Here is a 25972-nt window from a genome sequence, read left to right on the forward strand (position 1 = left end):
TCCCTGTTTTCAGACTACCACCCTCGTCCACGCCAGCATGATCCCTCAGGTGGACTGTGGCCACAACCTCCTAAGCCATCTCTCCACTTCTATGCAGCTCCTCCTAAAGGAGATTCTCAACATGGAGACCACAAGGAGCCTCAGAGAATGTCAGTCAGGGTATACCACTCCGGTGCTCAAACCAATCCAGTGGCTAATGTCACTGCAGTGGCCTCGGGGACCCCACGGCCTGTCCCCTCCTCCAGTTCTCTCACCTCCTGATGCTGTCCCACGGCTTCTCTCCACCTTCAGCCTCACTGGTTCCCTTGTTGTCCCCCAACGTGGGTCAGGCTCACTCCAGCCTTGGAGTCGTGGACTTCGTCTTATCTACTGGGCTATTCTTTCCCCAGACACCTGCTTAGCTGATTCCCTCATCTCTCTCAAGTCTACTCAAAACCATCCATCCTAATACCCTCTTTAAAACATGCTGCCTCCTGCCTCGGCTCTTTTTAAAAAGCACTCAGAAGGCATGTCTTATGAACCTTTGATATCTAAATGTGTCTTTCTTTTGCCGGTAAAATACGAGCTATCTTGGTTGAATATAGAATTCTAGCATCTAAGCCTTTTCTTTAAAAATCTGTAGATGGCAGCCTGGTGCTCTGTGATGAACTAGAGGGGTGGGATGGGGGGTGCGGTGGGAGGGAGGCTGCAGAGGAAGGGGATATATAAATATATATAGTTATACATACATATATACATATATACACACACACACACACATATATATATATATATACACACACACACATAGAGAGAGAGAGAGAGAGAAAGAGAGAGAGAGAGAGAGAGAGAGAGAGAGAGAGAGAGAGAGAGAGAGAGAGAGAGCTATGACTGATTTGGTCATCTGAGTGATATTCACCCATTCCAGTCCATTTTAGTTTGCTGATTGCTAGAATGTCGACTTTCACTCTTGCCATATCCTGTTTGACCACTTCCAATCTGCCTTGCTTCATGGACCTAATATTCCAGGTTCCTATGCAATATTGCTCTTCACAGCATCGGACCTTGCTTCTATCACCAGTCACATCCACAATTGGGTATTGTTCTTGCTTTGGCTCCATCCCTTCATTCTTTCTGGAGTTATTTCTCCACTGATCTCCAGTAGCATATTGGGCACCTACCGACCTGGGGAGTTCCTCTTTCAGTATCATTTTGCCTTTTCATACTGTTCATGGGGTTCTCAAGGCAAGAATACTGAAGTGGTTGGCCATTCCCTTCTCCAGTGGACCACGTTTTGTCAGACTATTCTTAGAAGAAATGCAGTAGCCATCATGGTTAACAGAAGAGTCCGAAATGCAGTACTTGGATGCAGTCTAAAAAATGACAGAATGATCTCTGGTCATTTCCAAGGCAAACCATTCAATATCACAGTAATCCAAGCCTATGCCCCAACCAGTAATGCTGAAGAAGATGAAGTTGAGTGGTTCTATGAAGACCGATAAGATCTTTTAGAACTAACACCCAAAAAAGATGTCCTTTTCATTATAGGGGACTGGAGTGCAAACGTAGGAAGTCAAGAAACACCTTGGGTAACAAGCAAATTTGGCCTTGGAATACAGAATGAAGCAGGGCAAAGGCTAATAGAGTTTTGCCAAGAGAATGCACTGGTCATAGCAAACACCCTCTTCCAACGACACAAGAGAAGACTCTACACATGGACATCACCAGATGGTCAACACCGAAATCAGACTGATTATATTCTTTGCAGCCAAAGATGGAGAAGCTCTATACAGTCAACAAAAACAAGACCAGGAGCTGACTATGGCTCAGATCATGAACTCCTTATGCCAAATTCAGACTTAAATTGAAGAAAGTAGGGAAAACCACTAGACCATTCAGGTATGACCTAAATCAAATCCCTTAGGATTATGCAGTGGAAGTGAGAAATAGATTTAAGGGACTAGATCTGATAGATAGAATGCCTGATGAACTATGGATGGAGGTTTCTGACACTGTACAGGAGACAGGGATCAAGACCATCCCCATGGAAAAGAAATGCAAAAAAGCAAAATGACTGTCTGGGGAGGCCTTACAAATAGCTGTGAAAAGAAGAGAAGTGAAAAACAAAGGAGAAAAGGAAAGATAATAAGCATCTGAATGCAGAGTTCCAAAGAATAGCAAGGAGAGATAAGAAAGCCTTCCTCAGTGATCAATGCAAAGAGATAGAGGAAAACAATAAATGGAAAGACTAGAGATCTCTTCAAGAAAATTAGAGATACCAAGGCAATATTTCATGCAAAGATGGGCTCAATAAAGGACAGAAATGGTATGGACCTAATAGAAGCAGAAGATATTGAGAAGAGGTGGCAAGAATACACAGAAAATGAAAGTGAAGTTGCTCAGTCGTGTCCGACTCTTTGCAACTCCATGGACTGTAGCATATCAGGCTTCTCCGTCCATGGGATTTTCCAGGCAAGAGTACTGGAGTAGGTTGCCATTTCCTTCTCCAGGGGATCTTCCCGACCCAGGGATTGAACCCAGGTCTCCTGCACTGTAGGCAGATGCTTTACCTCTGAGCCACCAGGGAATACACAGAACTGTACAAAAAAGAGCTTCACGACCAAGATAATCACGATGGTGTGATCACTCACCTAGAGCCAGACATCCTGGAATGTGAAGTCAAGTGGGCCTTAGAGAGCATCACTACGAACAAAGCTAGTGGAGGTGATGGAATTCCAGCTGACCTATTTCAAATCCTGAAAAATGATGCTGTGAAAGTGCTGCACTCCAATATGCCAGCAAATTTGGAAAACTCAGCAGTGGCCACAGGACTGGAAAAGGTCAGTTTTCATTCCAATCCCAAAGAAAGGCAATGCCAAAGAATGCTCAAACTACTGCACAATTGCACTCATCTCACACACTAGTAAAGTCATGCTCAAAATTCTCCAAGCCAGGCTTCAGCAATACGTGAACTGTGAACTTTCAGATGTTCAAGCTGGTTTTAGAAAAGGCAGAGGAACCAGAGATCAAATTGCCAACATCCACTGGATCATGGAAAAAGCAAGAGAGTTCCAGAAAAACATCTATTTCTGCTTTATTGACTATGCCAAAGCCTTTGACTGTGTGGATCACAATAAACTGTGGAAAATTCTGAAAGAGATGGGAATACCAGACCACCTGACCTGCCTCTTGAGAAATCTGTATGCAGGTCAGGAAGCAACAGTTAGAACTGGACATGGAACAACAGACTGGTTCCAAACAGGAAAAGGAGGACGTCAAGGCTGTATATTGTCACCCTGCTTATTTAACTTCTATGCAGAGTCCATCATGAGAAACGCTGGGCTGGAAGAAGCACAAGCTGGAATCAAGATTGCCAGGAGAAATATCAATAACCTCAGATATGCAGATGACACCACCCTTATGGCAGAAAGTGAAGAGGAGCTAAAAAGCCTCTTGATGAAAGTGAAAGAGGAGAGTGAAAAAGTCAGCTTAAAGCTCAACATTCAGAAAACGAAGATCATGGCGTCTGGTCCCATCAGTTCATGGGAAATAGATGGGGAAACAGTGGTAACAGTGTCAGACTCTATTTTTTGGGCTCCAAAATCACTGCAGATGGTGATTGCTGCCATGAAATTAAAAGACACTTACTCCTTGGAAGGAAAGTTATGACCAACCTAGACAGCATATTAAAAAGTAGAAACATTACTTTGCCAACAAAGGTCCATCTAGTCGAGGCTATGGTTTTTCCAGTGGTCATGTATTGATGTGAGAGTTGGACTGTGAAGAAAGCAGAGCACCGAAGAATTGATGCTTTTGAACTGTGGTATTGGAAAAGACTCTTGAGAGTCCCTTGGACTGTAAGAAGATCCAACTAGTCCATTCTGGAGATCAGTCCTGGGTGTTCATTGGAAGGACTGATGCTAAAGCTGAAGCTCCAGTACTTTGGCCACCTCATGCGAAGAGCTGACTCATTGGAAAAGACTCTGATGCTGGGAGGGACTGTGGGCAGGAGGAGAAGGGGACGACAGAGGATGAGATGGCTGGATGGCATCACCGATTCCATTGGCATGAGTTTGAGTGAACTCCGGGAGTTGGTGATGGACAGGGAAGCCTGGCATGTTCCAATTCATGGGGTCGCAAAGAGTCGGACACAACTGAGTGACTGAACTGAACTGATGACTGATTCAAGTTGTTGTATGACAGAAACCAACAATAACATTGTAAAGCAATTATCCTTCAATTAAAATATAAAAAATCTGTAGATGGGGAGTTCTTTGGTGGTGCAGTAGTTAGGATATGGTGCTTTCATTGCCATGACCTGGGTTCAATCCCTGGTTGGAGAACTTGGATCCAGCAAGCCAGGTGGCATGATCAAAATAAAAAATCTGTAAATGATATTTAATTGTCCTATGATAATAGTGCAGAGAACTCAGAGTCCAGTCTGATTTTTACTCCTTTAGGAACCTGTTTTTTACCTGGATGCTTTGCTAGGTTTTTCTGTGCCTTCTTAGAATGCTTTTGCTAGACTGTATATAGGTGTGTGTCTCTCATCACTGATTTGCAGAGAACATCCATTCAAGTCCTATACTTTAAGACTTTTCAGTGCAGCTACGTTTTCTTCTATTACGTCTTTGATGATTATATCTGATCCATTTGTTGTAGGTTCTTCAATAATATCATTTATCTGTGTTTGGCTCTCTGCCCTTTATGACTATCACTTTGTCTTTTAATTTCTTGACTTTTTTTTGTTTGCACTTAAGAAGATCTTTTAACATTAGTCCTTTGTAGTGAACACTGTGGTTGACTTCCAAACACTCCAGACAATTAGATTAATTCAATCATGATCATTCTATTCTCATTACCATTTAATGGCTTGGGGAAGGGCGGGTTTAAGCCAACTGGGGTCAATAAAACACAGAAAAGGACTTCCTCAGTGTTTCTAGAGAAAAGTGGCTGAATCTGAACAGGAAGCTGGTTGGAACAGTTGCTGGAAGCCATTTAGGGACCAAGAAAAGGACCATTTTGAGGGCCAGGTTGACTTACTGAGCTTAGAAGGCATATGGTTCTTTGATGATGTCACTGAGACTTAGAAATAACCAATCGTGAAGCCTGTGCTTCTTGTTATGAGAGATTCAAGGGGGGTTGGAACCAAGTCAGGCAGGGGCTGCCTGGCAGAGGCTGTGACTTTGAGAAGGAGCTGTCTGGGGATACTGGAGCCATGGAGAGGAACGTGTTGCTGTAGAAGCTACTCAGGACAGAGGAAGAGGATGAGAAACACCTTGGCTTTATTTCTCCCTCCACCTCCAATTTCCAATGGTGTCTCCCCTGGCGGAACCCAGCCAGAAGCCAGCTGTACGGGGCTGCGTGTTAGCTTGAAGGGGCTAGCCACAATGCGCACACCTTGTCAGGATGCAGAGTAGAACAGAGAGACAGCAGGCACTGGATCTGGGGGCACACAGAGAAATAGCACAGCACCCTCACTCACATCCTTGGTTTGATTCTCTTTATGAATCAGTTCTGCCTTTTATTTCCTTTAATGTAATCTAAGAAAGCTGAGTAGATGATGCTTTTTAACTGTGATGTTGGAGAAGACTCTTGAGAGTCCCTTGGACTGCAAGGAGATCAAACCAGTCAATCCCAAAGAAAATCAGTCCTGAATATTCATTGGAAGGACTGATGCTGAAGTTTCCAATATTCATTGGAAGGACTGATGCTGAAGCTGAAACTCCAATACTTTGGCCACCTGATACAAAGAACTGACTCATTTGAAAAGACCCTGATGCTGGGAAAGATTGAAGGCAGGAGGAGAAGGGAATGACAGAGGATGAGACGGTTGGATGGCATCACCAACTTGATGGACGTGAGTTTGAACAACCTCCAGGAGTTGGTGTTGGACAGGGAAGCCTGGTGTGCTGCAGTCGATGGGGTCACAAAGAGTCAGACGTGACTGAGCGATTGAACTGAACTGAATGTAATCTAATCTACCATTGTGTTCTTGCTTTCTTGGTGTAAATTTATCTCCTCCATCTTCCTTTTCATGTCATTCTGTTGACTTCTCATCTTGTTTGGTTTTACGGATATAAAGGCTGTATCATCTTGCATTCCATACAGGATGGCACACAGGCATACAATCTCTCAGATTTTCTTCTGGATCTTTTGATGAGAGGAACAGATTTCCTCTTTATTCTCAGGAAGCTATCTCATTCTTTTTTCCTGCCCCTCCATGAATCCATTTCTTTTTCTCTATATTCATCTCTGGTTAAGGTTAGATCCAGACATGAAGTCTGTGGACACACAGGGGAAGTCCATGGTCCTTTTCTCTGTTAGCCTTTGAGACGGTGGAGGGGCAAAGTGGAGGAAGGCTGGTAAGGGAGATGCCCAGCCTGGGTCCTAGTCTGTACACCCTCCTGGTCACCTGTGCTCCATCAGGAGGCCTCTTCCTCCCACCCTCCCCCCAGCAGAGTCAGCAGGTTGCTATGCAACCTCGGTTCCTCAGTTTCCACCTCTGCACTTTTTACTGCATCTCCCACAGTGCACTGCACCACCACCAGCAAACACTGCTACTTGGTGGACTTAAACGTTTGCCTTAATGTCTACTTGACTGCCTGAAAACTTAGGGCCATGCAGCAGGGGTGCGCTAGCCCTTCCTGACTCAGACGTGAGGTCTTTCTGTTGGTGCACGGATTTTCTTTCTCTCCCTCTCCCTCTTCCTTCCATCCTTCCCTCCGCTTGTGTATGTCTTCAGAGATACTGTAACATGAAGACAGGAGCAGATGCTCTTTGAACCTGATAATCATATTACCATTATCATCTCTAGTCCCCTTCCTACCCAAAGTTTGTTTTTTCCCTAATCCATGATGGTCACAAGGCTGGGCTTAAATGGGCTTTAGAGAGGAGAGAGACAGAATGAGCACAGGAGGCTGGGGTGCAAGGGGAGAGCCAGGCGGGCGTGCAGTCTCCCAGCCTCGCACCCCATGGTGGGCTCTTGATGAGCTGGTATTTCTGGCTTACGCGAGCCACTAATAACAGGCATCTCCCTGGAGCACAACAGCCCCTGAACCCAACTGGCCCCTTTTCCACGTTGGGAGGAAACGCCCTTTTAAAGAGAGGTCACACTGGACCTCTGCACATCTAGCCTGTTTGTCTTTTGAGGTATTTTAGGCAGTCCCTGCGTCTTCAGACCTTCCTCAGGCCAACCTGGAGCCTCCAGCTACCCTCCCATCAGCCCTCTCACTTCTCAGCAAAATAGTCAATGGCTCCCAGTGACTGCATGCAACCTGGACCTCCCCACCTCCCCACCCCCATTCTCTGAAGAGCTACCCCCCTCCAGACCCCTCCTCCTGGGGTCACGGACTGTGACAAAGTCTTATTGCCTGTCTCTGGGAATTCATTTCCTGTCTCTCCTCTGTTCCACCTCTCTGGGGCTCCAGACCCTCCCCACCCCCTGGCCAGCCCCCACCCCTGCGTTCCTTCATGTTTGCCAGGCAGCTGGCCGCCTTCATTATTTCTACGCCAACGCAGTTTAAAAATCTCCGCTGCCTCCTTGCTGTCTGCCGAGACTCAGCAGCCGCATCACTCTGACAACGCTGATGTCATTAGGGTCCGCGCACGCTCTCTCCGGCTAATGAGGCGGCAGAAAGAAAATTAAGAGGGGAACAAATCACACGGGCACATTGCTTTCTGTGTAGATGGATAAATAAAACAAGAGCAAGGGAAACGGAGGCGCGCTGTTGCTGAGCGCACCCCTCCTAACACGGTGGGGGGCAGCGTGTGTACACACTGCTGTGTGAAGGCAGGGAGAGGAGCCCTGGGTTTTGACTACTGCTCCCTCCAGGCTCCCCTCACGGAAAACTGGAGTGTGAAGTCCCCTTGCCGAATTCCGTAATTAGGTAAAAAAGAAAATACGAAAACTTCAGGTCCATATTGGTGGCGTGGTCAATGACCAGAAGGAGAGGCAAGACGTGAGACTGGCAGATGTTTCTAGAACCCTAGTCATTCCTGCCCTCCACCTCCATTTCCCCTTGTTCCCTCTGCCTACATCCCTCACCTGGTGTGCAAGACCGTCTGTGGTTTCCAGCAGCCCTCTAGGCCAGCATGTTCTCTACCCCTGAGCAGAGAAGTCACCCTCCCCCCATCCCCACCTCTGGTTCCCATTAGATTATGTCACTTCCCTGGTGGCTCAGATGGTAAAGAATCTGCCTGCAATGCAGGAGACCCGGTTTGATCCCTGGGTTGGGAAGATCCCCTGGAGAAGGGAATGGAAACCCACTCCAGTATTCTTGCCTAGAAAATTCCACCAACAGAGGAGCCTGGCTGGCTAGTCCATGGGATTGCCAAGAGTCAGACACGACTGAGTGACAAACACATTCACTTTCTTGATGGCTTAAGATGATGTAATAGACTCCCACTGTTCTTAAGACAAAGGCTGCAACCCTTAAGGAGGGCTCTGCCTAGTGCCCCAGCTCAGCTGCTTCCTTTTGCTGTTTCCTCTCCAGTTACTGCATTACCCTCCCCTCCCCGCCCCACATATGTTGCTGTGTTCCTCCTGCCCCGGGACCTTTGCACCTGCTGTTCCTTCTGCCTGGAATGGTTTTCCCTCTCCTCTCCACAGAGCTGTGTCTTCAGCCTTCATATCTGGGATTGCACTATAAGAGCTTGAAGGAGCCTTGGACCCCCACCCAGCCAGGTTTGGTCCCCGCACCTCCCCCCGCCCCAAGTTTGGCACTTCCAAGGGTTGCAGGGCCTTCACGCCACAGCAACTTCATAGTGGTGTATGTGGTTGTCTGAGTTAAGGCCATCTCACCCAGGTGACTGGCAGCTCTATGTGTCAATTAAACACCAACTCCAGCCTGGAGCACAGCTGCTCCTAGCAATGTTTGTTGAACAAGGGCTTAAGGGATGCCTGGGGGGGAAGCTTTCATCACTGGCGTTGTCCAGGCATGTCTCCAACTCGGGGGCAGGTCTGTTTGTGTGTACTCAGTCACTTTAGTCGTGTCTGATTCTTTGCAACCCTATAGACTGTAGCCCGCCAGGCTCCTCTGTCCATGGGATTTTCCAGGCAAGGATATTGAAGCGCGTTGCCATTGCCTCCTCCAGGGGATGTTCCAAACCCAGTCTCCTGCATCAGCAGGCAGATTCTTTACTGCTGAGCCACCTGGGAAGCCTTACGTGCTGTGCTTAGTTGCTCAGTCATGTCCAACTCTTTGTGACCCCATGGACTATAGCCTGCCAGGTTCCTCTGTCCTTGGGGTTCCCCAGGCAGGAATACTGGAGTGGGTTGCCATTCTCCCCTCCAGGGGATCTTCCCAACCCATGGATGGAATACAGGTCTCCTGCATTGCAGGCAGATTCTTTACCATCTGAGCCACCAAGGAAGCCTATGAATATTGGAGTGGGTAGCCTATCCCTTCTCCAGGGGATCTTCCCGATCCAGGAATCGAACCTGGGTCTCCTGCGTTGCAGGCGCCTTCTTGACCAGCTGAGCTACCAGGGAAGGCTGGGAAGCCCTCTAAGCGGAAATTATGTATGACTGCTCAAGTGAGGAGCAGAAGGCCAACAGAAGGTGAGCAGTCCTTATTCTAGACCAAGCATCCAACCTGCAAAGTCAACTAGTCGCAACCAGTGCAGACCCACCCTCGTGTGCATTTCTCCGCCCTCCTGCCGGCGGCTCTCCTCCAGGCGGGGGACCCTTCAGTCCCAACAACTTCCAGGATTCAAACCTGGCTGCAGCCTAACACCGTGCCTGCACCTGCCCTTGCGCCCCGACCTGACTCTGGTGTTAACTAGCGGTCAGCCGGGCAGAAAGGCCTGGCATTGTCAACACGCCAGCATCCCCAGCCGTGATACCGCTTTGATGTCGGCGGCCGCGCAGTGTGCGCGGCTCCGACGGCTGCTCTGAGTCCGCCCGCCGTGGTGCTGGCGCCTTTGTCTGGGCGTGGGGGGGGAACTGTGATTTATGTCATGAGCTCGCTGTGAAACCTTTTGCCTCAGTAATTCTGAGCTCCGTGGGTGTCTCTTTACATCTATTTACAGCGCGGCGGCTGCCCACGGCCGGCCTGCTCTGTGACATTCCCCGGTGCTTCTGTGTACGCCTCGCCATGGCGCTGAGTCCTGCCTGCCGGGCGTCTTTGTGGCTCGTTTCAGCGTGTTTGCTGCGCGCTCCACGGGGCTGCTGAGCGAGTCGGGGCTGCCCTTTTATGTCCCGCGGGGTGATTAGACCCCTTCCCCGGTGAAGCACGCGCAGGGGGCCTTGGTGGAGGAAGATGCTCCTGCCTGATTTCTAGAGTGTTCGCTTTGGTTGAAGGGCGGGGAGTGGGGAGGGTGGTGGGGGCGAGGCCAGAGTCTCACATTGGCTCGGAGGATGCCCAGGACTGGTAAACGCGCTCTTGTCCACAACTTGTTCCTAGGGCTGGTGCCAGGGGCCTGGGCTGTGGACATCCTTAGCACTCATGCGGGGATACCCTCTGGAGATGTGGGGATCTTCAGAATAAAGAGGTGGGATGCCCATTTCCAAAGAGTCCATGCAGCCCCCAGGGGTGGTGAAGCTGCTGGAATACTCTTCTCTCATTCAACAAACTCTGAGGGAAGATCCGCAGGTGCCTGCACGGTGCTCTGTTCAGGGCAGGCCACACTGCTATTCTGTGAAAGCCATCTGGAGATTAAGATTTCTCAAAGAAACTCCAATGCCTTCCACGGTGGTGTGGACTTGCTGGGAGATGCATCATCATTTCCAGGAGCCAAGCACCGCTCCTGGCCCCTGGGTCTGCACTGCAACTAGCTGGTCCCAGATGCAAACCTCATCCAGCTTGCACCCCACTGATGCAGCTGCATTCCTGAGTGGCTGACAAAGGATTCCCCAAGGGGATCCCAGGACAGGGCCCTGGGAGGCCCGGAGGGGAGGCACTGGGTCTTGCCCTGCATCTCTGGATCGAGTCGGGGCCATTCCTCCAGCCCTGGAGACAAGAGTTCACGGGCTGCCAGTCCTGTCCCCAGAATGCGGCCTGGGCTGCTGCACCTCAGACAAGGACACCTGGACGGAGATCAGTTTGCCCCAGGTAGTTTTCACTGTGGCTCATCAAGGAAAGTCTTTCTTTCTTGTTTTCTTATTCATTCTTTTTTTTAAAAATAATTTTATGTATTTTTTACTGTGCTGGGTCTTCATGCGGCATGGGCTTTTCACTAGTCGTGGCAGCAGGAGTTACTCTCTAGTTGCAGGGCGTGGGACTCTCATTGCAGTGGCCTCCCTTGTTGCGGAGCACAGGACTTAGGGCACACGGGCTTCGGCAGTTGCAGCACGTGGGCTCAGCAGTTGCAGCTCCTGGGCTCCAGAGCACAGGTGCAGCTAGCTGCAGCACACAGGCTGAGTTGCTCCTCAGCACGTGGGATCTTCCTGGATCAGGGATCGAACCCATTCCTCCTGTACTGGCATGCGGATTCTTTACCACTGAGCTACCAGGGAAGCCCTCTTATTCATTCTCTATGCAGTTTCACAACAAAAGGCTGAAAGATGCATCTTGGTTCATGGTGTGAACTGGAGGGGTGGGAGGGTTCCATTTGTTTCCATTTTATCAGTTGATGGACTAAGCCTGCTAGTATTGGGAAATGTTGAAATGTAAATTATGAATATATTACAAAAGTCTGTAATATAAATATTACGGACTATAAAAATGCTGGCATTTCTTCCCTTTCAAGAGCCCAGGAAATTGAAATCACTGCATTAGTAGAGTGCCTCAAGAAAATTACTTGAAGACACTGCAAGAGTTGGCATAAGAAATTGCCATACTGTTTGTCAAATAAGGAAACGCCCAAGGACTTGTCTGGGTGGATTTTCCATGTCTCACCTATCGTTTGAGAGACAAGAACTGTATTCTGTATACGCCCACAAAGCAAAGTTGGCATCTGAGAACTGTGAGAATCTCACTATTTCAGATCATCTAGAATATTGTCCTGTTTGGATAACAGCTTTTAAGCTCTTTGTTTAAGACCAATCAGGCCAAAACATGTCTCTTGCATATGACTGGCAAGTCTGGGATAAATATTAAATTAAGCACAGCCAATTTTACATCTAATGGAATGGCTTCCCTTCAATGAAGTCTTTAGGGAGGACAACCTCTTAACCACTATTTTGAGAACTTTTCTTTTGGAAACATTTTGTATCTGATTATTTTCTGATGATAAAGCTTTTTTTTTCTTCAAAATTTATTAGATTTTATTTTTTATTTTTGCTGTGCCTGACAGCATGCAGGATCTTAATTCTCCCACCAGAGATCAAACCTCTGCCCCCTGCAGTGGAGGCATGGCGTTTTAACGACAGGACTATCAGGGAAGTCCATCTGATAAGAAATCTTTATTCTTCATCTGTTTCATTTCAGTGTAGATCTGACACATGGAAAAACGACGAGCTGCTCAGAGTCAAGTCTACAAAGTAGTTCCCGCACAAGCTTGACCCTGGACAGGACGCTTCACCTGACAGACACCCAGCTGGGGAATGTTAGGAGTCTGAAGTATTTCACAGGAGTGTGGTGAGGTCATCAGGCAAATGACCACATAGGGTATTTAATTTCAAGTCAGATACCAGATGTGAGAAGAGGCTGATTTCCATTGTTCACCAATTACACCCAAAGATATCTTGGCCAAAATATTTTGAGCCATCACAGCATCATAGAACTAAGTCCCTGGGACCTCCAGGTGACACCTTTGCAAGGTCACACTCGAGTATGTTTGTCAACACCCCAACGTTTTAATCTCCTAGGAACTCTAGAAAAGGCTTCCCAGCCCTTGCTCCTCAACATGTGACTTCACTGAGAGCTTGGTAGAAACCCAGACTCTGCCACCCGCCTCCTGCTGATTCAGAATCTGCATCCGCACCTGTCTCCAGGGGGTTCCCCGGCCCCTGGAAGTCTGACAAGCGTGGCATGGCACTGGGCTGCAGGCCGGGTCCCTGCGCTGCGAGTCGTCGCGGCCTGTCCCGGGCCCCCTCTTACCTTGGGGAAGGCGTCGGGCCACACGGTGGGGGAGCCGTGGTTGAGCAGCTCCTGCACCGTGAGCTGCGGCTCGGCCTCGGGCGCGCAGGCGGCCGTCTGCAGCACGCGGGCCAGCGGCGACGCACCCCCGTAGTCTAGCGCGCGCGCATCGGCGCCGTGCCGCAGCAGCAGGCGCGCCAGGCCGGGGCGCGCGTGGCCGCAGGCCTTATGCAGCGGGCTGCGCTCGTCCTCGTCGCGTGTGTCTGCCGCCGCGCCGTGCCTCAGCAGCAGCGCGCACAGGCGCAGGCAGCGCGCGTGCTCATCGGGCCGCCAGGCTGCACCACACGCCGCGCTCAGGGCCGTCTCGCCGCGGCCATTCCTTGCGTCCACGCGCGCCCCGCGGTTCAGGTAGAGGCGCGCGTGCTCATCCAGGCCGCGCTGCGCCGCCACGTGCAGGGGCGTGTCCCGGCTGGCGCCGCCCTCGAGTTGCACCGAGGCGCCGTGCTCCAGCAGCGCCTGCGCGCACCTGCGGGAGGTCAAGGTCTGTCACCCGGATGGGGCTGCAAGCCGGCATCCGCGCCCTGCTTGCCCCAGCCCCACACGCCCTGCCTGCTGGTTCTGGGCCTTTGGACCCATTGCCCTTCTCCCCTGGAGAGTTGATCCTCAAATGGCAAGGGCAGGAATCCAGATCTCCACGTGGCCAGGTTATACAGGAGTTCACACTGGGCCTCAAAAGAAATGCGATGATGGCAAAGCCGGGGGTGGGGGGCGGGGAAGGCTTCAAGGCTCACCAGTTACTAAATGGTGGAAACAGCTAGGAATTTTTTCCTCCACGTGCGTTAAAACTTTGTATTTTGTGACTACTGAGAGAGGTGGGTTCCATCTGTGTCAGGAAGATACCCTGGAGAAGGGCATGGTAACCTACTTCAGTATTTTTGCCTGGAGAATTCCCATGGACAGAGGGGCCTGGAGAGCTATAGTCTATGGCGTTGAAAGAGTTGGACATGGCTGCCGGGCTAAGCACGGCACACACCTTCCAAAGTAGCACCGAATGCCTGTGTGTTAAGTCGCTTCAGTTGTATCCCACTCTGTGACCCCAGGACTATAGCCTGCCAGCCTCCTCTGTCCATGGCATTCTCCAGGCAACAGTACTGGAGTGGGTTGTCATTCACTGCTCCAGGGGATCTTCCTGACCCAGGGATCCAACCCAGGTCTCCTGTATTGCAGGCAGATTCTTTTACCATCTGAGTCACCATGGAAAAGGTAATATGGGTCAAGTGCTGGAAACATGAATAACCTGGGCTCTTTGTCACAGGTGGCAGTTGAGGACCTGGGAGTCACGGTTGTAAGGAGGGCCCCTTAAACTATTGGGCTGTTTATCAGCCGACATGTTCCCCTGCTTGTGGTGATGGTGTGAGGCAAGGCTTGCCCTATTCCTAGGGAGGACATCTATCAGTCCCTCAGGACGTGGCAGTGGATTGGCCCTGGGGTGTCCTCAGACAGGACTGGAAGTGTGGGCAAAACACGCAACCGTACCTAACTGTAGGACCATCAGTGTTTCAACTGGACTCTCCTGGAACAGCCTGTGGATTTTGGCAGTAGCTAAGCCCCACCTTGCTTCTGGGGCTTCCTCAGCTCGCAGGGGAAGCCAGTCTTCCCCAGAGGTGGGTGTCTCCTGCCCCCTCAGGTCCCTCAGGTCGGTGCCAAGGCTGCTCTCCCAAGAGGGCAGTGTTCTTAAAGCTTCTTATACACCGGGAAGGACTTCAAGCATCTCAACCTAAGCCCAGGTGGCAGCTGCTGACAAGCCCACTGGGCCGGGGCCCTGGACACTGGTGGGGAACTAACCCAATCTGGCCCAGCCTGAGAGCAGGACAGTCTCACAGACCCTCCCGAGCCCCTCCTTCATTCTGCTGGCCCTTGGCATTCGTGGGCACTGACGGGACACCAGCATCACTTCAGCCCCTACTCCTGGGTCTCCTCCTGGGATGTTTATGCCCTGGTGTTTGCTCCACCTTTGGAGTCTGATGGGCCTGCATGCTGGCTGCAGAGGGTAAGACCCTGCTCCCTGTAGCTCCCCCGCCTGTTGGTGCCCTCCTCATCTTTGCTCTGTTGAGTCTTGGCCCATTGGCCCCTGGCCCACTCAGCCCTTCCTGGGTTCACTCCTTCCCTGGGCAGCTCTCTCACTCTCTCTCTTCGCAGCATCCTCGGTTCCCTTGAGTGGAGGGAACATGGCCGTCCCCTGCATCAGCTGGCCACATTATGGGCAGCCATCCGCCATCCGCCGTCTCTTCCCCACTTGGCCCCTGGAGGAAACCCCAGTCGCAGAGATTGGCCCCTGCGTTCCACGGGTCCTCAGCGCCCTTTGGTCCACAGTTCCTGGGACTGAAGGCCGGCTCCTCAGTCCTTGCCCATTAGTGACTGTTCCACGCGTTGATCACCATTCCCAAGAAATCCTGTTTCTTTTTTTTTTTTAAAGATGATTTAGGTGGTGGTGAATCTTATTTGCGACCTGAGGGACCTTCAGCCTTCACTGTGGCATGCAGGATTTTTAGTTGCAGGCACGGGAACTCTTAGTTGCTGCATGTGGGATCTAGTTCCCTGACTAGGGATCGAACCTGGGCCCCCTGCATGGGGAGTGTGAAGTCCTAGTCCCTGGACCCCCAGGGAAGTCCCAAGAGGTCTTGTTTCTACTCTCGTCCTTCTCAGCAGTCTGCCCCTACTTTACTCAGTGAGTGCAAATTCCCCCAGCAACAGCCGTCCTTCGTGCCTTGTGCCGGTGAGGCGGCCGTGACCCCTGGCAGAGTCTGTTTCTGCATGACCGCCCTCTGCTACTTCCATGTGTCTAAGGAAGGGACTCCCTCTCCATCCTGTTGCCCGGTGTAGTCCTTTCCTGCTGCCTTCCGGGCACAGCCTTTGTCACACCAGTGTTTCAAGCGTTCTCTGGCACGTCTGACCTCTCTCTTAGATGGCTGGCTCTTTGGGTATAGAAATGGAGGTGTCTTTATTTCTGCTTCTCGGCACCTAGGGCAGGGCTGGCCCACTACTGGTATTCTCTAAAAGCATGTTGAACAAATGCATTTCCCTAATGAACGTCTTTCAGTTTTCCTTTGTGTGGCCACTGTTTTTCCTGTTATTTACCTGACTGGGACTCTGCACCGGATCCTTTGAGGGTTTCCAGGCTGGAAGCCGCTGGTGTTAAATCTGTTTACATTTCTACCCAGGGACCTGCAATATTTTAAATCCTCTCTCCATATTCCTCTATCCTCCATGTCAGCAGTATCTTGAGAAGTGGTCTGTCTTGGGTGAAAGATCTTTACAAACAAGTATGATTTGATGTGAAGCATCTTTTGGGACAATAAGCAGCTAAGAGAGGATGCAAATTTGACAATCAGAGTGCTTCAGTTTGCTTCCTCCGTGCCTCTCTGGGAGGAATTTTGAACAGTGCAGCAGGAGGTTAGAAATCAAAGGTTCCGTCTCATTTTGCCACTGAGCCTGTGTGTGCTCACAAACAATCACCAAACATTTTCTCCTGCTCTGTTTTTTTTTTTTTTTTTTAAAGCAGCCCAGCCTCTCTGAAGAAGTCCACCGGGAAATATGAGTGGGTCTCTTTTCCACGTCCACAGCCTAACAGGCTGATGGCCAGGTTGCTCTTTGCAACAAAGATACCTTTCAGAAGAATGAGGACACTGGCCCAGCCTCTGGAGGACCAAGGATACTCTTTTCATTTTTAATGAAGAGCTTCTAATTGGCTAAATCTTGGCACTTCCTTAGAGCAGGTCATGATGTAAGTTGCAGACCACAGGCACGAGAGAAAAACAACACAATGAATTGACTGGGGCATATCTCTGCTGGCACGCAGTGGGCAGTCATTAAAAATGAAGGCGTGGGAGCCTGTTTAATGACATGGAAAGCTGTCTGCAGTGGTCATGTGTAAAGACCAGGTTTGAAACAGCATCGAACGCTCCTATGAAAAAAAAGAGTAAATATGAATATGCATGGGAAGAAAGCCTGGAAACATAGAAGCCAACGTGTTCACCTCTGGATGGTGGGGTGAAGGGTGATTTTATTTCCTTTTTGCCTGCCGGTATTTTCAAATTCACTTTCCAAAGTGACTCAGAGTTGCAGTTTGACAGCAGAACAACAGCAGAGGTTATTAATAACAGAACCATCCCCCGCCAGCCACAGCAGCAGCTCATGGATTCTAAGAATGTCAGCTCAGCGTTCCAGGTTTCCAGAATGTGCTCAGATTTTCCATTGATCTGTCCAGGTGTAGGCAGAGGTCTTGGGAAGGCTGTAGGGCAGCACCTCTGAGGAGGTGAGAGGAGAGTCGAGGGAGGGGGGTGGGTGGAGGGTCCTTAGTGACAAGCAGAGCAGTGTTAACGGTCTCGGGGACCTGAAAGACCTGACCTTGTGTTTGTCAGCATCTCCAGTCAAGGAAGAAATGGCCCAGCAGGAAGGCGTACCCCAAGCCTCTGCAGGACTGTGTGGGAAGCTCTGCTTTGGCTGAGCTCTTTCCTCCAAGCGAGGTTTTCTCGAGCAGATGTCCTGCTATGCTGGGAGACACAATACGGAAGGCCTGGAGACAGTCTGGGCTTCCCTGGTGGCAGACAGTGTAGGACCGTCACTGTCAGGAATCAAGGGTGCATTCTCATCCGACCATGTCAAAACGACTTGTCTCTATCTTATGAGATGAAGGAGACACTGTTGTCTGAACTGCCTCTGATACGAAGCAACTTGGGCAAACACTTCCCCTACCCCCCACCATCCCTCATCGCCATCTTTGATGATGATCATGGTGACAAGCTGTTACGGGGCCCAAAGTTGACAGTACACAGAAAAAGTGGCTTGAGCCAAAAGGCAGGAGTTAATAGAGATGAACCCATCAAGGGCAGTTGAATTAATGTCATTTTGACTTATTTGGAAAGAGAGAAGTAGGCCTCCCAGCCCTCGTCTGGCACACAGCTCCCAGGCACCTCCAGCATCTTTCTGAAGCACAGCTTTCCCCCTCACCTGGCAGATGCAGATGGTGCCGAGCGCCTCAGCCCGGCTTCCTCAGTGCTCACCTCTTCCTTACCCGCTCACACCACCTGCCAAACTGCCCTGCACCCCACGAGACAGAGCCTGCTCAGGCTTTCCTTCTCCAGCTTCCCTCCTCCCCACCCCTCCAGTGGCACAAAACCCTCAAAAGTAGTATTTCGTAGCCTCTGGTTCTGAGCTGGGACTTCAGTGCATTCCCCAGCATGTGACCTTTTAATTTATTTTTAGAAAAATGTTATCTTTAGGCTTTGTGACAAGTCTGCACTGTAGGTGGAATTTGTATGCGGGGAAACTGAGGCTCAGGAGAAGACCAGTGACGCAGATAGGGCCATCCAGCCAGGCGGGGGCAGAGCAGAGGCTGGCCTGCTGTGTCTGGCTTAGTCCTTTGTCATCCCACCCTGCTGCTCCTCCCACAGGTGCTGTCTGTTAAGTGCCTTCTGAAAGCCAGGCAAGGCACTAGGCATTTCCCAGAAGTTCTCTCTAAACCTTTCATTCATTGGTCCGTTCAGTAAGTCGAGAGCATCCGCCATGCTCTGTACCCCAGGTCAAGGCAGGGGGCAGGGTCTCCTCTCTGAGCGCTCCGCAGGGCTCCTGGACAGGACGCTGAAGGCACAGATGGTTGGGGACATCGCCTGGTTGGGGACATCGCCTGACTTGTGCTACCGGGCAAGGAACAGGAGCCTGCTTCTCGCCCAGTCCTCTGGGCAAGTCTGCACTGGAGATGTCATTCTCTCTGGTTTTCCATGAGGATGTGGTTTTTGAGGCTTGAAGCAGTGATCTCAAGGGTAGAGACCTGGGAGAGGACGGTGACCCTATAGTCAAGTCAGAACCTCCTGATTGAGATGTGAACCCAGCTACTGCTGGAGACGAGAATGACTCGACAGTCGTCAGAGGATGATGGTATCCAAGGATCAATGCAACAACAAGGACAAAGAACTATCAAAAACGGTGAAATTCACAAAAGTCAGTTACATGTTTTTGGAGGGAAAACAGACCTTCCTTTCAAGCCCTCTCAGGTGGGTTCAGCATCTATCTCCGGAGCAACAGCTTCACTTGCTGGAAATCCTTGGACACTCCAGCTGCCCTTCACTGTCCTCCTGTGCTTGCACTGGAACCCCTTGTGGCCAGTGTGTTTGCTGAGAGTAACGGGTGTCATGAAGCAGTCTTGTTGAATCATCATTAAGCTAGTGTTCTTCCTTGGAGTTGACGTGGAGGCGGATGGGCTGGAGACACATCCCTGGGGCAGGGTGGCTGGGGCCAAGTCTGGATCCATCCAAGAGGGCAGGCAGTGTGGCTGGATGCTGAGCAAGGCAGGACTGCAGGGCGGGGCAGGGGGGTTAGGTTGGTGTACAGGGGATGTGGGGGAGAGACTTGGGAGGACAATACAGCCATGCTTTCTAATGAAGCCGTCGCAAGGAGACTGCCTCTGTGCATTGGCTCCCCGGCTGGTTCCAGGTGAAGGATGGAGAAGCTGCTGCCCTGACTCTGATGGAGGAGCAGCTTCCACTTGGTTTGTCTGGACTTTCTGCCTCTCCTCTCCTCTGGGGCCCTGCCGCCCGCCCCTTTCTGCTCTGTATTTTCCTCTCCCTCCCTTTCTCCCAGGATGCTCAGCTGTGAGACTATCAAGCATAGATGTCCACAATTGAAATAGCTGATACGAATGGACAAATCCTGAAGGGTAGCAGGGAGCATGGAGAGGGAAACTGCCCGGCCATGTCTATTCTTATGGTTTCCCTTGGAGCAATGGCTGCCATTTAATTTGCTTCTGAAGCGTTCAATGGTTGTGGCTGCTAACGATACTTTAGGCAAATTCCCTGTGTCTCCCCCCACTACCCTGCAAACTGAAAGCGAAATTCTGCATTTGGGTGGACTGAGGAATGACTGAAGGAACTAACTTTGATAATTCAGTTCCACTGTTTTCCCTGCTTTCCACTGGAGGAGTGTCTGACTTTCTGGAAGCTTCACTAGTATCCCCTCTTCAACAAGAAATGGGCAACCTTCCTCTCCTGCCCTGGCCCCAGCATTGGATGAAGGGGGAAACCCAGAGGCATCAGAGTGAGGGGAGGAGAAGGGGGAGAGAAGTTAAATACAAGACTCTGCCCTCTTTCTCGCATCAGCTGGCCCAAGTATTGGAGCTTCAGCTTCATCAGTCCTTCCAGTGAATATTCAGGGTTGGTTTCCTTTAGGATTGACTGGTTTGATCTCCCTGAAGTCCAAGGGACTCTCAAGAGTATTCTCCAGTGAGCCGACTCATTGGAAAAGACCCCGATGTTGGGAGAGATTAAAGGCCAAAGGAGAAGGGGGCAGCAGAGGATGAGATGGTTGGATGGCAGCACTGAAGGCTGAAATGCTGCAGTCCATGGGATCACAAAGAATCGGACACAACTTAGCGACTGAACAACAACAACAACTCTTTTTTTAGGTTGTAATGTGAACCCCAGCTACCTCTGGAGAAGAGAATGACTAAACAGTCACCAAAAAGATGGTACTGAACGGTCACCAAAAAGATGGGGGGTGGGGGAACTTTGATTTGTATGCGATAAAACCTTTTTTTTTTCTGATTTGTTTTAATTGGAGGCTGATTACTTTATAATATTGTGGTGGTTTTGGCCAGACATTGACATGAATCAGCCATGGGTGTACATGTGTTCCCCATCCTGAACCCCCCTCCCACCTCTCTCCCCATCCCATCCCTCTGGGTCGTCCCACTGCACCAGCCCTGAGCGCCCTGTCTCATGCACTGAACCTGGACTGGCGATCTGTTTCACATATGGTAACATACATGTTTCAATGCTATTCTCTCAAATCATCCCACCCTCGCCTTCTCCCAGAGTCCAAAAGTCTGTTCTTTACATCTGTGTCTCTTGTATGAGAGAAAAGTTTTATATACAGGTTTTTATATATTTTTTAGGTGAAGTAAAATTTGTATACAGAAATGCACAGGTCTGAAGAGTACAGCTGTACAAATTTTGGCAAAGGATGTGTGTAATCAACGTAGCATACTGACATATGCTATGACATTTGCATATTGACATAAAGACAGAGCATATGAAACAAATATTTTTTGGCCATACCTCACAGCAGGTGGAATCTTAGTTCTCTGACCGGGGACTGAACCCGCATCCCCTGCACTGGAAGGCTGAATGTTAACCCTGAACCTGCATCCCCTGCGCTGGAAGGCCGAATGTTAACCCTGAACCCGCATCCCCTGCGCTGGAAGGCCGAATGTTAACCCTGAACCCGCATCCCCTGCGCTGGAAGGCCGAATCTTAACCCCTGGACCCGCATCCCCTGCGCTGGAAGGCCGAATGTTAACCCTGAACCCGCATCCCCTGCGCTGGAAGGCCGAATCTTAACCCCTGGACCATGGGGGATGTCCAAGATGTAGCATATTTTCATCTCCAAAAAGTGCCTTTGTGTTTGCTGCTGGTCAGTCACCACGGGCAGCCATGATTCTGATTTCTCCCCCATGTTCGTCTTTTCTATAATTTTCTACTTTTCTGTGTGTCTGGCTTCTTTAGTGTAACATGTCTTTGACTTTCATCCATATTGTTGCGTTCACAAGTAACTCATTCTATTTTATTTATGAGTCACATGTAATTGTATAGCTATACCACAGTTTTAAAACTCATTCTCTTTTTGATACTGATGGGCATTTTCACTTTTTGGCTATTATGAATAAAGCTGCTATGAACATCTCCATGTAAATCTTCATGTGGGCATATGTTCTTATTTCTTTTGGATAAATATTTAGAAGCAGAATTGCTGGTAGGTATATATTTAACTTTAAAAGAAATGGTTAAGCAGTTTACCAAGGTGATTACATCATTATACACTCCCAACAACAATGTATGAGAGTTCCAGTTGCTCCACATTCCTGTCAACATTTGGTGGTGTCTGTCTTTTTGCCTTTAGCCATCCTAAAGAGTGTGACATAAAGAATATTTTCTCATGGCTTTAATTTGCTTTTCCCTGATGACTAATGATGTTGAGGATATTTCATGTGTTTATTCGTCATCTGTATATCTTTCTTGAGGTGTCTAATCAAGGATTTTGCCCAGAGAGTAAAGATTGGATTTGGCCTGGATTACCTGTTTTAATCCCTAATAGTGAGTTGTATGTATTCAAACAGAACTTGGCAAGCAACCAGAAAGGTGAGGAATCTGCCTGAGATCCTAGAAGTGGCAAGGAAAGAGGATAAACCTATGACAGAACATGTTTGAAAGGTCGTGATGAGGGATGAGCAGAGCTACTTTCTGACAATTAGTGGTTTTTGAAAAAGATTACGCTAACAAGGGAGAAGTTATCTTTCAACATCCATCTCTCTTATGACGTTGGCTTTCTTTTTTTTAACTCAATTCAAAAAAAAAAAAAGATTTATTTGTCTAACTGTGCTGGGTCTTAGTTGCAGCATGTGGGATATTTAGTTGCTGCATGTGGACCCTTAGTTGTGGCATGTGGGGTCTAGTTTCCTGACAGGGATCGAAGCTGGGCCCCCTGCATTGTGAATGGGGGGGTCTTAGCCACTAGGTCACCAGGGAAGAGCCGATACTGGCTTTTGAACCTGGCTCTGATGGTTTCCACTTGGTAGTGTTTTACCAAGAGCCCATGTTTTTCCATTTTACTGATTAAACATAGGCTCTTGGTGAGCCTCAGCTTTCTAACCTGTAAACTGGGAATAACCATGCCTTGCAAGCCTGTGGGGAGGATCATAGCAAGTCAGACACTTGCAAGTATTCAGAATGTGAAGTTCTTGTACAAATATCACATTATCCAATGGGGGCAGCCCCTAACTGACAGCTTGTTCTTTAGTATTCCTCAAGATGCCTCAAAGTCCTGTTGAACCAGATCATGTTTTCTCCTCTCCACATGAATAATGAATCAATCACTCATCTGGATTGTAGAAAGTGGACTGTTTTCTGGATTGTGCATCAGTGCCCATGAGCTAGAGCTCATGCACCTAAACCTCTTGTTATTAGGCAGAAGCTTTGGGACTGGGGTGAGGACTCAGAATAATTGTTCCTGTTCAAATCCTGCCCAGAAAGTACCTTTCTTGCCTCAGGGAAAGGCATACTTCATTTTTCTCTGCCCAGATTTCATCCTGCCAGGTTTGAGTTAGAGAAAAATTGCCCATTGATTTTTTTCAATAATCTTTTCCTCCTAAGATAATTAGCTGCTTGCACAAGTCCAATTCTGGCTTAAAATTAACTTTTATTTAGTTGAATTGACACAGCTGGGACAAAGAAGTAAATGTGCATGCTTTTTACTAACATGCTCATGAAGGAAGCAAATTCCCCTCACTTTTGTATAAATTGAGACAGCTTTAGATGAGAAAAAGAATCCGGACTCTGCTAATTCTTCTCTCATTTTAATTATCTCAGAATTTTAAAAAGGGTCAAGAAGAGGAATCTGGTAATAAATAGGGCGAGACTGGCATGCAGGCTACTAACGTGAAGAGAGTAACTTTACTGGAACTTTTCTTTTTGGGAAAATCTCTTCAAAAGGTTCCTAGATTAAAGCTCTGATATCCCTTTTTGTGTGTTGAATTCTGAATTCTGAAGCTTGCAGGTTGGAAGGAAGCACAGATAATTTTTTTTTTTTTAATCCCAGGAACTCAGAGACTCAAAGGTTTTAAAGTCCTGCACCCATGGAGAATTGCTGACTAAAAGGGGTTGGAACAGAACTGGGTCCCTAGGTGTGGAGACCATTGTCATCAAGAGTTAGAAAATGAAATGGCTCTGTATGTAGGTCAACGACCCCCTCTCTACTGAAAGGTAAAAAAATTAAGGATGACCTAAAATCTACTATGTATAAAAAGATTCTGGAAAAAGTAGCTCTTTCCTGTCAAAGTGATAATGTTTATACTACCTGAAGCCAGACCTCCTCGGAGTCTGACTTTAGGGGGACTCTTCAGAGCTGAAAAGCCGCAGTCTAAACCTCAGTCCCTCTCTGACATCTGTTAACTTTCATCCTTCAAGGGAGTTGGCTATGTTATTGTAGAGGTGTTCAGTGGGACCCGCCACCATCTTCCATCAAATCATTGATACTGAAGGGATTCTGAGTCAGCTGTTGCAGAGTTCTGCCTGAACTTATGCTGTGTTCCTCACTTATCTTAAACTTTTCCTCAATAACTTGGATTTAAATAAGTCAAGACTGTCAAATGAAATCACCAGGGAGAAAGACTCATGTAGCGAGACACATGGGGACAGAAGGGAAAATGAGAAGAAAAAGAAGAAAGAGGAGGAAGAGAAAGACAAAAGAAAAGGGGTTTTACAAAGCCCCGTCTTAATACAAAGGCATTTTAGAAGTCTTTATTAAGCAATGTGCTGGATTTGAATGATTTCTGCAAAACCGACTGAAGTCAGGAAATTAGTTTCTGTCACACAGTGTGTAAGCTGAGTAACTCCGCATATGCCTCAGCTCCTTATCGCAACCAAAGGTAAGCCTGTTGGCTTGTCTTAAGGGCTGCCGTTAGGGTTCACGATACCTTGTGTTCTGAGTAGGTGATACATTCTTATTTCTTAATAAAAAGGCACATTTTTTCCTAAGACTATATTAGATTTGAGTCCAAGGTATGAAGCAAACTTGGTTTTTAAAATTCTCTCTATTTAAAAATTACTACAGATTTACACAAGAATTGAAAAGATAGTACAGAGAATTTGCAAATGTCCTTTACCCAGTTTCCTGTAAAGTTCACATCATATATTATCATGGTGCCTTTGTCAAAATTAAGAAATTAACATCAATCCAATACTATTAACAGAACTGTGGACTTTATTTGGATTTCACCACTTTCCCCACTAATGTTCATGTTCTGCTCCAGGATCCAATCCAGGATACCATGCTACATTTATAGAACTTAATTTTGAACAAAACTGAATATAGACATGACTTTTGAAGAGGGTGGGAAGCATGATGTGTTCCTAGACATGGAATACCATCAAATGGGTTATATTTTCCATAGGAACATGTTGAAATTGGGAGTATGCTCTTGACTAGGAATATTACTGTAAATAAATCACAGACGACCAACAAATATGGAGACAAAGAAACCACAAAACCCCATATTAATTAAAATTAGTGAAATATTGTTTCAATTCCCATGAGATAGTGCAGAGATTATACAAGAGACCTCAACAATTGTAGTCAGTACCTACATAATTCTTAACTACATGCCAGGTGCTCTTCTAAACGTTTTCCATACACTAGCTCATTTAATTCCCCTAGTCACCCTATGTACGAGGCTCAAATATTATCTTTGTTTTACAGATGAGAACACCAAGACACAGATAAATAACTTGCCCAGGCTTGCACTGCTAGAGTTCAACCTAGACTTCAAATGTAGCAATATATGTACTTCTAACAGATAAAACTGTAAGGTATAAAAATATCAAAACCGAATAAAATCAATGTAAAACTGCCTAATAATTTGCTCATTTTCTTTTGCTTTGATTGGTTGGTTTATGTCCGTTAACACAATTGATGCCTCTTTGTCTCCTAGAAAATTTCCTGTTGAAATATGCCAGCCCACACCCTCAACTTCCATGCACATAGTGTATTCTGCATACCCTTGGCCCAGAGTCTAGCACACTGATGTAAATTACCTTCGTCTCCCTTGAAATTGAAAGCATCTTGAGGAAATACACTATAATGGAACATAAGTCCAGCACCTCTTAGAGTTCAACAATTGGCTGTTGAATGCTTGTCAGAATGGTTCACTCAATAATGAAACTTAGAGCTGTACTTTTCGAAAGTAGATGGGGTTTCTATAATTCTGTCATCAGATGGCAACCTTGTACAGCAGCAAATCACCTACCAAATGTCTCAAGGATAGCAATTGTAAGTTAAAATGAGGCAGAGGTTAATCTCCATTTAGTATCCCTGCAGAATGGCTATCTACTTATAGCTTTTAAAAAATCATTGAGAAATGTATTCATAAGCATTTCTACTTTTGAATTTTATATCTGTATATCTTATCTCTCACAAATTATGCC

The 25972-nt window shown here is 48.1% G+C and overlaps 1 protein-coding gene across 1 annotated transcript in view; it reads right to left on the reverse strand.

Annotated features, from left to right (window-relative positions):
• ASB18 (ankyrin repeat and SOCS box containing 18) overlaps nucleotides 1-25972 on the reverse strand; it is a 76110-nt gene that overhangs the window by 11862 nt on the left and 38276 nt on the right. The window contains exon 4 of the mRNA XM_068991688.1: nucleotides 12963-13467. Within this exon, the coding sequence (XP_068847789.1) occupies nucleotides 12963-13467 (505 nt within the window). The remainder of the gene's footprint in view (nucleotides 1-12962; nucleotides 13468-25972) is intronic.

The sequence above is a fragment of the Capricornis sumatraensis genome, chromosome 2 (assembly GCF_032405125.1).
Source record: "Capricornis sumatraensis isolate serow.1 chromosome 2, serow.2, whole genome shotgun sequence".
NCBI lineage: Eukaryota > Metazoa > Chordata > Mammalia > Artiodactyla > Bovidae > Capricornis > Capricornis sumatraensis.